Genomic DNA, 13813 nt, shown 5'->3' with positions numbered 1-13813 from the left:
GGAATTTCTGGGAAACACACATGGGCTGTTCATAACTGTCTGTCCATTGTGAGCTGAATGTACTGGAGACCTCTTCCCCAGCTTTGGCATGGCTTTGCCTTCCTCCCCTTCATGTGGATGGCAGATAGCACCAACAATCCTGCAATCAGCCTGTGTCTCACAGTTAATGCCCCGGGCTGCACACTGCAGGATTTTATTTCAGTTTCAAGGGTGAGGCATAAAGCTTTGGAAAGAATTAACCAGATAACAGACAAAAATTTTGGATTGGAATGGTTTTGCATAAACAGCTACAGAATGCATCAATACTGTTATGCTCTTCAAAAGAGGAAAAAAAGTTATTTTTAATGTTGTAATATGCCCTGATGTTAGAGAAAACAAAAACAAATTCACGTATCACATCAAAGATAATAATAATAATTATTATAATTCATAAAAATAATCTGACCGACCGGCAGCATTTGTTGGCTTTACAAGGCCTCCCACAAAAGAAACACAGTTGAAGACATCTGAGAGCTCTTGGCAGGCGTGATGAATTCAAGTTTTAAAAACAAGTCTGGGGATACTCCCTGCATGCTAGGGCCCTTTGACGTTGGTGGGTCTGGCAGCCAGGCTTGCATAGTAAGCGCACTGAGTGGGGTCACACTGTCCGTTGGCTCCTGGAGGTCCCTGTGGACCTGTGAGACCAGGCACACCAGCTTCGCCTTGAGGGCCGGGTGGTCCTGGCATCCCATCTTTGGCATAGCCAGGCTCCCCTGGGAGGCCTAAAATAAAAACAAAATGCCCTTGGTGAGTGACACCCCCACGGTGCAGTACTCAGCAGTGTAACATCACAGGAGATGGCTTTGCTGCGAAACTGGGATGCAGACATCAGCTTCCACAAATTTGGGTCTGCCTAGCATGTATCTACAAGGTTGTGACAAGTGTGTCTCCTCTGAAAGAAAGATTTCCACCCCCTATGGCATCCTTGGGCTGCACAACTCTGCTACGGCTGCTCTTTCTCTATCACCACGTTGAAGTTATGCAGCTGCATGACCCAACTAATGACATATAGTCCTCATAGAGAGGAGATGAGGATGGGAAAGCTTGAGGCAAGAGCCAACTTTGGGAGACAACTCATTTGTATGAAGCATAGCAGGTCCATTGTTATTTTAAGGCAATGCAGGGCCAGTATGCCAAAAGCAGACCATGGCGTTATGAAGACTTCCCATAGTTTCCTCCCCCAACAAAGCAGGGTGAAGGCAAAACTGATCAATGGTTCCTAATTTCAAATTGGAAACAAAACATATTTGTTCTTTCTTCATCAGCAAAGGTAAAGCACAAGCTGTATGCCTGGGGCACAGGTGTTGCATATGACCTTTTATAACATCTGAAGCTGCCTGGATCTCTGGGTTGGTCACACAAGATTCTGGCAAGGGCAAACAGGACACTTCACAGTTTATCTAGTAATTAAAGCTTCACTTTGGATTTGTCCCAAAGGTTAGTTAACCTAGCTGTTACTGAGATGGCTCATTATACCTGTCAATCAGGCTGAGGAAACAAAGGTGGCCAGATATGATGCTAGTGATATATCTCTTCTCTTTGGGCCACTTTCTACATAAAGTTTGTATGCTATATTTATGTTATCCTGATCGTCTATCTGATATGGCAGAGACCTGTGTCCTTGTAGAGGTTCTGAGTGATGTGTTTTGTGGGGTGTTCTGAATAAACACACCTGGAATTCCTGGAGGACCTATTTCCCCTCGTTGGCCAACACCAGTGTCTCCTTTCTCACCCTTTGCTCCTCTTTCTCCTGTAGAGAGGGAAAGAAAAATAATGAACTGATGAGCATGATCTACAGAACTAAAAAATACTACCATAGGTCTTCCATCTACACTGAAGCCAATATATTTGCTAAAAAGAGTTCCTAATTGTGGCCAGTCCTCTGAGATGGGACGTTAAGCGCGAATGAAGACTCGCCCCACTCCAATTCTGGCCAGAGGTAGAACACACCAGCAATTGCTGGTCACATTCACCACCTCTGCTTCAACAGACTGAGGCTGCTTCTAACACATGCATTTTGATGACCACTTAGGTGCTACTAAGAGGAGAGGTGGACGCCAAAGTGTGGTGGACACATCCCTTTATCAGACTGCCCAAACACACCAAGTTTCACTTGCCTTTGGGACCAATTGGTCCAGGTGGCCCTTCAGACCCAGTCTGTCCAGGCCGGCCAGGCTCTCCCGGAGGGCCAGTTCTTCCTGGAAGTCCTTCCTTCCCAGGGGGACCAGGAGGTCCTGGTCTGCCATGGGAAGCTTTTACATGTGAAGGCTGTATCTGAGCCAGGAGATAAGCTAACTTTACTGTGAAGAGAGGGAAATGGGTTTGTTAGACTAGAAGGTCAGTGCTCCAAGAGACAGAGAGCCAGAAGCAGTGGCCCAGTAAAGACCAAGTATTGTCACAGATCAATTTTTCTGGGCCACCCATTTGTTGTCCCCACACAATCCTTCCCCATAAGCCATGATGGTGCCTCCCTGACCCTCTCTAAATTATTTAAACCTCATTTCTCAGTAGCTTTAAACTTCTCCTAAATTTCATACTTAATCCTAAACACTTCTCTCATCCTCTGCTCCTTGTCCACCAAGGATCTGAAATGTCCTTTCCTTTAGCTGTGCAGCTGGTGGACTTCTGTCAAACTGGAATCATTGCTGCTCTGAAAAGAATAGCCTATTTCCACTGCTTCTGCTACACAGAGCGAGATGCTACATGGCTGCTCTGTAGGAGAAAGCTTACTTTTCTTGTTCAGGGCTGTTACACATGTGGAGTTAAAGCTAATGTACCCATCTCTGGCTGTGAAGTCAGAAACTGTAACTAAGGCAGCTCCCTGCGTCAGCATATTCTCCAATTTCCAAGCAGGCACATTGCTTGCCACTTCTATATTAAGACCCTGAACAGCATAGAGAGCTCTTAAGACATACTCAGCATCACAAAAACATCCTAAGAATAGAGGGAGAAGGGTTTTCTATCTTCTCTTCATTGATCCAAAATCTTGAATGCTTTTAGATTGGCATGGAATTTGAAGTCTGAGAGTGTGTAAATAAAATCCTTCAAATAAATCACTCCATTGAACCATGATCTTTAGCATGGAGAAAAATGCCTGCAGCTATGTGTCAGCTGCTCCAAGAGCTGTGTGAGAAGAAGCACTATAGCTCTGCATTTCACTGTAGATGGAGTCACTAGTGGTGTGCAGTTCATGTACTTTGAGAGAAGCAGCAGCCCACATCCACTCCACCCTCTCTTCTCATACTGATGAGTATCAAATGTCACAGCCAGAAATCAGGAACATTTCTTCTCCAGCTAGGACCTCAAAAGCAAGTTTACGTCCTACTGTGATTACTTTCTCTTCCAGGGCCCCAAATAAATCTGTTTGAATTTGTATCTTCTCTTGTCCTACCATCTCAGCCCAGGCATCTGCAGGAACGAGTCTGCAGCAAAGCTGTTTTGGTAGCAAAAAGCCATGAGGTGCTTAGCACAGGCAATGGCCTTGTGTTGAAGAAGGGAGAAAGCCCCTGTGCTATTGCTGGGAACGTCAGGCTTGGGGAACGGTAAAGCTTGCTAAGCACATTTCATTTTCCACATTCCTCCTTCCAGGTAGGCTTGTTGCAACATGGCCTTCCATAAGCAGGAGAGGTTCAGGTGCCATCACAGCTATGGAAAGTATCTTTCATACCCTCAAATATATCTTCTGGCTTCCCAGAGCTGATTACTTACCATCTAGCTGCTTGGCTAACTCCTCTTGGATGAGCCTTCTCAAAGTCTCTAGAGATGGGGGTTCCCCCTAGAGAGTAATAATCACAGCAATAACAAGACATAATAATCACAGCCAGGGGATGTGCAAATTAAACCCTCCACAAAGGGTTTAGTGGGTTGCATTTCATAATCCACAGCATACACAGGGCTGCAGGGACTGCCTGAAAGAAGAATGTAAAGGGACTCAAAACACCCACAATTCCCAACCTGCTGGCAAGCCATGGGCTTAACAGTATAAACAGGGAGCCTGGTCAGAGGGCATAGTTGGGACACTGTCCCCATCTCCTTCCTAGAGAAAATCTCCCTCCTATACACTGATAGGAGAAGTAGTAAAAATCGAATCAGGAGACATCTTCTGCCTTACTAGATCATAGTGGAAAGCCTACCTCCTTTTTCAGCATTGCACATTTCCTTGCAGAGAGAAGCAAGCGTGCCCCCAGGGTAGTTCAGGTGGGTATATAGACTTGCTATAAACACTCATACTGGATGCATTGCCTGCCAACAGGCTTTATCTCAGGGAACAGAAGCCAATTTATGCATAGGATACTCATTCTTCCAAACGAGTACAAGGTTCTGCCTGATTTCAGGCTGTTGAAGGGAGACAGGGGATGTGGCTGCCTGGCCTTGGTCCCCTACCCAGCCTCCAAGGGACAGTATCTTTCATCCCTTCTCTCAGCTCTTTTGTGCGACATCATTGCTGTTGAACAGCTTTAGTAGCTGTCAAAACTCAAAGCTATGTGACAACAACTCTGGATGATGCAACTGAAAAATTGATTAAAGCATTTTTGGTAGGTGGAAGAATTTTTTAGGTTGTGGCTTTTCAAGAAATTTAAAAAAGTGGGTTTAGGTTAACCAGACTCTTGTCTTTGCATAAACTCAAAAGAGAAAAATGTAGCTATATTTAAAAAATAAAACATTTTGAACCAGCAAGATCAAATGTTTTCCTTTGTAAATCACAAAGTGAGATGTTTCACTTGAAATACACTTTTCATTTTTCGGCTAAAATCATTCTTTGAGTTTCTGTCAGTTTTGAAAATACTTCTGGTCAACCTTAAGACTGCATTCTTTTGTGTATGAGTTATTTGCATGAAAGCATTGTTTTTCCCTCACACCTATCCTTTTAACATACAAGGATGCAGTCTGTGTCCTTTATGTTTATAAAAACCTTGTGAGGTCTTCTGAATCAGAAGTTACTGTTCATTAAGTAATGTAGGTTTTACTAAATAGCTAAGAGACATTTCAATTTTAACCAATAACATTGCTGCTAAGTACAGAGTTGGTCTATTTGCTGCCTTCTTCCCAATACAAATTTTGCGTGAGAAAAAGATGTGTTTGTTGGTGACAAATGAAACAATTTTGTCATTAAGTACTAACCACTTGTGATGGCTCTTAGTGAATATCCCAGTAAGTAAACATGATTGTGGAACATACTTTGAAGGATTACAAATTATCTTTTCAAGTTTTAACCCTATTAGTTGCATTAAGCTTCCATAATCATCACTGGATTTCATCAAATCTCTATGTTGTTGAGACACATAGAAATATTTTGTCTAAAATTTACCCAGCTTTTACATCAGAGATTATTTCACTGTTTATTCCCCTCTGGGGTAATCTCAAATTCATCCTCAGGATGGGCATAGCAGCTTCACTAGTGTGGGTAGTTTTTCTCGTTCTTCTACATACATTACCTTCAGGCACTCTCAGTAGCGAGATTGTTCCCCGTTGGGGGGGGGGGGGGGGAAGAGAGAATATTAAACAAAAATAGTATTTCATGAATTCTGATGAGCTGACTCCAGGATTTCTAGGAATAGAGCAGTGACCTTTCCACGGCTCAGCATTTTGTCTCTCATAACAACCAGCAGCAGAGGAAGGCGTAAGACCTCCTTATGAAATGCTACGCATTAACACCCTTACAGAAAGAAGCTTTTTCAGACTCCAGACCCATGGCCATAGTCACATGACCTGATTTAGGCTTTTAGGGGTATAAGGTGTCAGGGACTGGCTGCCCTGGCTATAGGTGTGGATTTCTCAGCTCTCCTGAAGTTCAATCCAACACCCCCACAAAACATCCCTGAGATATGCTATAGTTCTCATTTTATGTATCAAGAGATAAAAACACCTCCCCATTATAACACACACTTGCTCTGGTTTCTGTCAGCCTTACTGTTATCCCAGGTACTTTTCTGATCACACACTGTGGCAGGAAAATTACTGTACAAAGCCCTTCTCTGGCAGTCTTACCCTTGGTCCTGGAAATCCTGGCTGTCCTGGAGGACCGGGAGGTCCAACTTGCCCAGTGTCTCCTGGGGGTCCGTGGGGACCCATCAGTCCTGGATGGCCTTTATGGCCAGGTATCCCAGGATCACCTGGAGGGCCCTTTTCTCCCTGAGGGCCTTTTTCGCCTTTGATGCCAGGCTCTCCCTAAGTGAAAAAAATGACATTACCACCACAAAATAAGAGGCAAACTTCTGATTTCCAAGCAAAGCAAAACACAAACAGCTGAGCTGGCAAAGTTACTGAATACAACATCTGGTGCATTACAAATGATCCACAAATTATTACTGGCGGAGAATGATTAAAGAGAGGGCTGTGAGGGTGGGGAGCAATATCCATGGCAAGTATCTACAGGCCATACTTCACTCTCGCATGACCCCTTCCTTGGCCCCTAACTCAAAATAGCTCTCTTTATTTCAACGCAATGAAATAACTAATAATATTCTCCAACCTACCCTCTCTCCTCTGGAGCCAATTTCACCTGGTTTTCCTGGTGCACCCTGCAACAAAATAAGGGTAGGCATGAAAGAGCTATCCATAATAACAGTAAATAATAAAGCGCATGCCTTTGCAGTGATTCTTATGACCTGGGGAAAATTTCTTTTCCTATCAACCCCACAGATTCCTGAGAGCTCCCTGTTTGCTCTCAAATATCAACAATTCAAGAAAAAAATCAATTTATTGCAACCCAGGTAGCATCCTTGATGTTTTTATCCCAAGACACCAGCCCTACTTTGAAACAACTGGGAATTTAACTTACCTCTTTTCCAGGAGGACCTTTCTCTCCTGGTTCTCCCTGAGAGATACAGAGAGTAAATTTAGCATCGCATTGCAAGGAGTTGGAAGAAAGACCCTACCTAATAACCACAAGTCTTACTTTCTGTTTAGAACCCAAGTTTTCTGCTACACAGCAGCGGGTTTGGATGATTTATCTTTATCCTACTGCTATAGGTCATTCCTGGAAAGACACATCCTACTATTTAGAAAGCATTTTTTAGTAAAGCTGCATACTGTGTAAATGTTTGGAAATAAAAGGAAGTAATTTCTACCGAACCAGCTGAGATCAGGACAGATGTTTCATTGAAAGTGTGTTCCTGCTTTCAATACATTTTATTGCTTTTTCTTACAGACATTTCACAAAGCTTCATAGACTTTACTTGGGCTGGCTTAGCTTAAGCAGTGCCAATGTTATAGCCATAACAGTCTGAAGATGTAAAGGAAGTAAATTCTCTAAGAAGAGGTACCATTTTGTATCACACCAGCTGAGATAATGGATACAGAGCCAGTGATAAAGCAAGTTTGAGCCTGAAAGCTTGCCTGTGTTTCAGGACTATATCATAGAATCACAGAATCATAGAATGGTTTGGGCTGGAAGGGACCTTTAAAGGTCATCTAGTCCAACCCACAATATCAAATAACCTCAATTTAAACAAGCACCCTATTACGATTTTTTTTCTATACTCTGCTTTTATAATGTGATAATTAGGCAATACAATCTTTGCATTTTAGCATTTCAGTGAAAAAAAAGTCACTGCAGTCCTGAAGTGCACTGATAAGGCAAAGCAAACATTAAACTGGTTATTGCTAAACGTCTTCCCACTTTCCATATCATGAATGGAAACATTCATCTTTATAGTCCATTTACAATCCACACACATGATCATATCTATAATGTGTGCATGCAGGTGGTATTTTTCCCATAACCTGGAAACACATGTAACAACCTTGACAGTGCTAGCATACGTACATGTATGCATGAGCAATAGAACTAATCACAGATGTGTGATCACATCAGCTCCAAATTAGGCAGCACCAGACTCACTTGAGTATTCCTTAGGGCCACTTCAGTTTTAAATGGCCACCAGGTTTGCTGCTTTAAATTAATTTTCCAGAGAAATATTTTTGTCCTCTTTTCACCACAAAACTCCCTTTCCAATCATAAAAAAAAAAAAAGAAGAAGAAAAAAAGAATCATCCTGTGGAAGATTCAGCTCTGCTAGATTCACATGAAAACCTTTTAAATCTCATTTTAAGTCACAACAGAACTAGAAATAAAAATATTTACCTAACATTCATCTTTTCCATCCTTCCAGTGGAATGTAACATATTTTACTCACCTTGGAAGGGCTAGAAATATTGGATTTCAAAGCTGTGATATTTTCACATATATAGGTATCATTTGATATCACCTTGGGAGATACACAAATGCTTTAATTGCAATGTACCTCTCTTGCTGCTAAAATACCTATATTGTTATCAGCACTTAAAATTTCTGTATTTACCCCTTCTGGGGTCCATGCAGAGATATAGTTTGAGTAACTTAAATACCCCATACCCATATTAAGAAGACTATTGAACCAGCCTGATTAATGCACACATTACCAAGGCTGACTGGCAGGTACCAGCTCAGTAAATGAGATTATGGATGTTCATCCATAAGAAAAGTGCTGTTTTTGCAGTCCAATTTCCTTTAGAAGTAAAGAGTCAGATCTCCTGCCTATGTTTTTTACCCAGTTAAAGATGACTATGTTCCGCCGTCATCAGTCCAACATTTAAAAGCAGGCAATTAGTAGGTCTAATCCATCCCCAGACATACTTACAGGTGGTCCTCGGGGTCCTATGAAACCAGGGAGTCCTGGACTGCCATTTTCTCCTTTATTTCCTTTAGGACCCTTAGGACAGAAATGAGACAGACACTAGCAGCCCTTTCTCCAACATCTCTTTTCCAGAGCATGCATTTACAGATACATTGGAACTGGGAAATTTCACTGTAGCAGCAGGACTCCCAGAACTGACAAGGAAAGGAAGAACAAAGTCATTTAGAAAAGCAGGCTGCAAACACCATGTTTGCATTATTAACAAGCTATGTGGGGTCCCTGTGAAAAGATGAAAAAGAAGTGACAATTATGGAAGTGACAGGAGATATGTTCAGTGGCTATTCTGGCATTGCACGGTTTATAAGGTGGTGTTGCAGAATGGAAACGCTGTGATGTGTGACAACAGGGAAACAGTGCAGATGGTCATACTGCTCAAATCTGAGAACACAATGAACAGACAGCTACTGAGTTGCTCTTTTGCCTTTATTTCCAGGTTCAATTTAAAAAATGTCTGCCTTCTACCTATCTCTTGCGATACTCTGCCAAACTATCCCTTTTTCTTACAGATCAGGGCAGCTTAAATGGCAGTTTGTGATACAGAGCCATTTCATGTACACTTCTGATTTTTTTTTTTACTCTTATTTTAACCTTTTCTTTCACAACTTTGTCCCCTACCTTCTAATTCAGAACGTATCCCTTTTTCTTCTTAGAGTAAAACTTGTCTTCATTTTAAGCCCGTCTTGTGTAAAGTGAGCACCAACGAACCTGACAGGCACAAGGCACATGGCTTTTGGGTATGCAATCAAACGTGGAGATTTCAGGGGCTGCGCTGCATTGCTGTGTGCAGGCTATAGCATGAGTACTGTGAAGTGGGATGGACACTGTCAAAGAGCAGATGCAAAAAGAGAAGGTTCCTGGCACGTTCTACCTTGTGATTACAAGTCAGCAATGGTGAAGGTGGAAAAGAAACCCTTATGCCATGATACCCTTTCTCGCTTCTCCTTTTTTTCAAAATGGAAATATAATATATTGGCTTCTCACACCACATTGTGAAGGAAATTAGTGCATTTCCAGACAAGGCTGGAAAAAAATGGACTCGCGTATAGCACAAGGAAATACTTCCCATGATCACCTTTATGAAAGGGAGAGGGTTCATTTTAATGACAGAGAAGGATACTGATGACTGTTCTGCTGACCAACACTGTCTCATTGTTTCCCCTTTCTCAACCATCTGACTTTATCCTTTTTCAATCTCTTATGTTATTTTTGGACTGTAAATCCTCTGGAGCAGAGACTGCTGTAGTTCTCTGTTTGTGCAGGAAGCTGCCTGGTGAGTCCCTGGGTCACTAGCTGACTGTCTAGGTAATGTGATAACATGATGATGATTAAAAAATAACCCACATTTGGCACTCACAGGGCATCCCAAAGCCACAGTGGCCTGATGAAGACCCAGAAAGCCAAAAAGCAGTAACAGGAATTGGGAACAGGGGTGGGTGTGATGAGAAGAAGAAATGAAGGCTGAAAAAACAACAGTGGGGATCCACGGGGTAAGAAGCAATGGCAGTGGTCCCAGAAAGGTAAGAAGTTATGTCAAGGAGAAAAAAAGCAGCAGCACTAATTCTTGGCTGCAGAAAGGCTGTGAGACTGCACTGCTCCTACCCCACCTGTAATCTGTGAGTTATCACCTCCCCATGCAGTAAAGTGTTGCTTGCTTCACTGAGACTACTTAGGAGGAGACATCCCTGCAGCAAAGCAATACGTGCTCAGGGCACAAGTCTGTGGTGAAGCTGAGGTTGCTTTATGGCATGGCAAGGACCACAAAGAGTGCAGTCTTGCTGCAATTTTTCAGATTCTGCTATGCCTTTGTTTCTATCTGAATCTAACAGCCCAGCAAGCTATGTCTAGGTGGACAAAGAGAGGGAAGAGTCCTGCATTTCAATAGATGCTACTGGACACAAAGGTACATTTGCATGGATTTGCTGAATCCTGAACAATTTTCAGCAGCAGAACAGAGAAAAAAAAAAAAACAAAACAACAAAACCCAACCAACTCCTCACTGTCCTCCTTACAGCTCTTCATTACCACGCTGTTCTTCCACACAGGATGGCCCCACGGGGCGTTCATTCTGCTTCGTGATCTTGGTTTACTGCCCACTGTCTGCTCTTTCCCCAAGTGCCTGGGGAGGACTTTGCTGCTGCTGCTATTCCTCAGTGCAGTCTGTCAACTCCCTGAGGCCCTCTCCTTCCTTGTGACAACTCTCTGTTGTCTGCACAGTCTCAGCGTGGCAAAATTAAATCTACTGGTGAAGATAAGGCATGCCAATCTTTTTTGCATACCAGGTAATCAATCATCTCCTTTTTCTGTGAACACTTAATTTTTGCTGGGAAAAATGATGACCCAGCTAGCAGCTCAATTCCAGGAACGCAGCCAACCCCACTTCGATGTCGTGGCCAGCCAGTGATTTTCAGATCACCGATCTTCAGACATGGCAACTTCAGGGGTGGTAAGCAGCTACACATAATCGACTCCATCTATACTTCATCAGCCACCTCTCCTTGACATAAGTCCTTGCTGCATGAGTTTCCCTTTGTGGTACTTACTGGGTTACCTGCTGGGCCAGGTTCTCCCGCAGATCCAGGTGATCCATTCTTGCCCTATGTCAAAAGGAAAAAGGTTAGTGAAGTAACGTATGCTACAATTAAAAATATCCACCTACTGCTACAGCAGCAAGGATTTCTTTAGCATTGTCCAACCTCCTCTCTTGGCAGACTGCAGAGTAAGGATCTCTTATTTCCAATTGACCCCACAACTTCTGCATCCCTGATTGCATGGCTAACCCCATCTCAGGACAAAAATTGAGAGATGTGGACTCAAATCCCCTAGTCTGAAGGGGACCAAACCAGCGCTCCTTCTCCTCCTCCTTTTCTTCACCCTTATCCCTGTCACATGCAGCATTCTCCTGGATGGATGGAGCCACCTGCTACAGCTGCTCCAAGTCACCAGTGTTCAGACAAGTCCCTTCAGTCCATGTTCGAAGCACCTCTTGGCAACTCACTGATCAATGTTAAAGTGCTCTGCACTAGCTGATAGATATCTCCAGATCCCCCCACACCTTCCTGTGTTAGAAGGCTTCCTCTCTCCAGTGACTGAGGTAGGTCCTGCAAATTACTGCCTGCCATCTGCTTCTCAGGGCTATCATCTGAATTAGGGTCCAGAGGCCAGGCATCTATTTTTTAATCATCTCAGGATTCCCTTTTTTTGGGGAATGAAGGGAAACACTTGTCCTAAAGCCTTGAGGCATTTGATACTTGCCTGACACCAGACAACTCAGAATGAGCCAAATCATCCTTTAAAAGGACCTGTTTCTCACCATTCCTTATCAAAGTAGCTGAGATGACCATCTACACTGACTAATGTTTGGTGAGATGAAATTCTACACCCTGCTCCTCTCTCCTTCCAACTCACTATGCAGAGATGTTCTTCCCTGCATTGGAGTTGACCATAAAGACCAGCCCTTTTATTGGCAATATTCAAAATCGTCTCTCACGCTCCTTATTAGAGAAGAAAGAGAGCAGAGGAAGAATAAGAGAAACTGATACTTTGCCCTCCAACATACAAAACCCCAAGTATCTCTTCTCCAAAGAAGAATGTGGCCTGGAGTTATGATAATTTCTGTCTCCTCAAGTCTTTTTATTCATTGCTAGTGTTGTGCAGGGGCATGACACGTTAGTGAGTGATGCCAGCAGTACAGGAATAATGAGATAAATTACAAGGTAGACACAGGAGCTCTCCATATGTTCCTGCAGTCTAATTTAAACCCCTACCCTCCCAGCTCAGAGGGACCTGCCGCTCCAGCTCCTGGCATTGCTGGCTGAATCAGCATTTTGCCCTGATTATGGAACATGTTGTAGAATCTGTTTCACTAGTAGGTCTTCTGAGAAGGAAAAAAAATCACTCATTGCAACATATTAAAGATGTGCCTAGGTTCAGCAACAGAGACCTGCATTCAAATTTGGAAAGGGTTGATTTTTAAGAGAGAATTGAAAAACCCATGAAATTAATAAAAGTAATTTCTCAGCCATCCCAAATGACACTTTCAACTAAATTTGAACACTGAATTTCAACTGAATTTCAACACTGTCAACTAAATTGCCATTTCTCCACTGAAGTTGTAATAAAACTCTACAGGTGTTCAATTAAACAACCTTTTCCTAAAATTATACTTTTTTGCAGAAAAAATTACAGAGCATGACAAAAAATGAATAGTATCACAACTGGACCCCACATATCTCAAACTGGGAACCCATAATTAGTGTCTACCTTTGAAAACTGAGGCCATGTGAGAAGTGAGTGAGATGCCAGAGACAGGACTGGAATATGAGCCCTTCTAACACTGCAGTCCTGGCAGAATCCATTAGACTATTCTTCCCACTGAGTCAGCAACCATCACTCCATTGAATTATTTTAAGTCTTCATCAGTTTCTAGCAATGTCTTTCTGACTTGTCTTTCTCAAAGTAGGCAAAGTGTTTTAATCAAACATCACCTGAGTCTTGCTTAGGACTCTTCTTCCAAAACAGAGTTCTGGACTGCAGGATATTCCCACTATACACAATGTACCTCCAGAAATGGCTTGTCAGGAGAGAAAACTCACCGGCTGCCCTCTGAGTCCTCGAGGGCCCTGTGGTCCTATGGGACCAGTATCACCCTGAAATGAAGAAAAGCATTCTGGTGAGTGAGAAAGACCTGACATGGAGGCAAGCAAACAAGCATTTAAAAATGCTGCTACTAAATTACACTGTTTACATATTAGGGAGAAACATTAAAGAAGTCTCACTACCCCCTTTCAGTTATGTATGAGGAAGACCGGCATTTAGAATTTTAAACATCTATCACTAAATGCATTCTGATTACAGGCAGAAACCATTGTTATGAGATTATCTTAAAGCTGGATTTCTCAGGGACAGAGATTCTCTAGTATTTCTCAAGAATTGACTACTTTGTTCTCTCTTGAGGGAGGCTTAAGACCTGCTTCTGTCTTCTCTGAGGTGTTCCCTTAGGTCCACCTTCCATTTTACTTTGTAGGGTACCATTTACAGCACAACAGTTTTCCAGTGATACAAGGGAGTGCAAATGAGAAACCACTTCCCCAAGTCGGA

At 42.8% G+C, this 13813-nt stretch overlaps 1 protein-coding gene across 1 annotated transcript in view; it reads right to left on the bottom strand.

Moving 5' to 3' along the window:
- Positions 1 to 455: 455 nt before the first annotated feature.
- COL22A1 (collagen type XXII alpha 1 chain) overlaps positions 456 to 13813 on the bottom strand; it is a 210824-nt gene continuing 197466 nt past the window's right edge. Inside the window, exons 55-64 of the mRNA XM_072851149.1 lie at positions 13309 to 13362; positions 11257 to 11310; positions 8660 to 8731; positions 6821 to 6856; positions 6516 to 6560; positions 6028 to 6207; positions 3748 to 3814; positions 2157 to 2339; positions 1712 to 1789; positions 456 to 761 (exon numbers count right to left, since the gene is read on the bottom strand). Coding sequence (XP_072707250.1) covers positions 574 to 761; positions 1712 to 1789; positions 2157 to 2339; positions 3748 to 3814; positions 6028 to 6207; positions 6516 to 6560; positions 6821 to 6856; positions 8660 to 8731; positions 11257 to 11310; positions 13309 to 13362 — 957 coding nt within the window. The 3' untranslated portion in view covers positions 456 to 573. The remainder of the gene's footprint in view (positions 762 to 1711; positions 1790 to 2156; positions 2340 to 3747; positions 3815 to 6027; positions 6208 to 6515; positions 6561 to 6820; positions 6857 to 8659; positions 8732 to 11256; positions 11311 to 13308; positions 13363 to 13813) is intronic.

The sequence above is a fragment of the Ciconia boyciana genome, chromosome 2 (assembly GCF_034638445.1).
Source record: "Ciconia boyciana chromosome 2, ASM3463844v1, whole genome shotgun sequence".
Classification (NCBI taxonomy): Eukaryota; Metazoa; Chordata; class Aves; order Ciconiiformes; family Ciconiidae; genus Ciconia; species Ciconia boyciana.
Note: the sequence above shows the minus strand (reverse complement) of the source record. Positions and strands in the feature narration are given on the sequence as shown.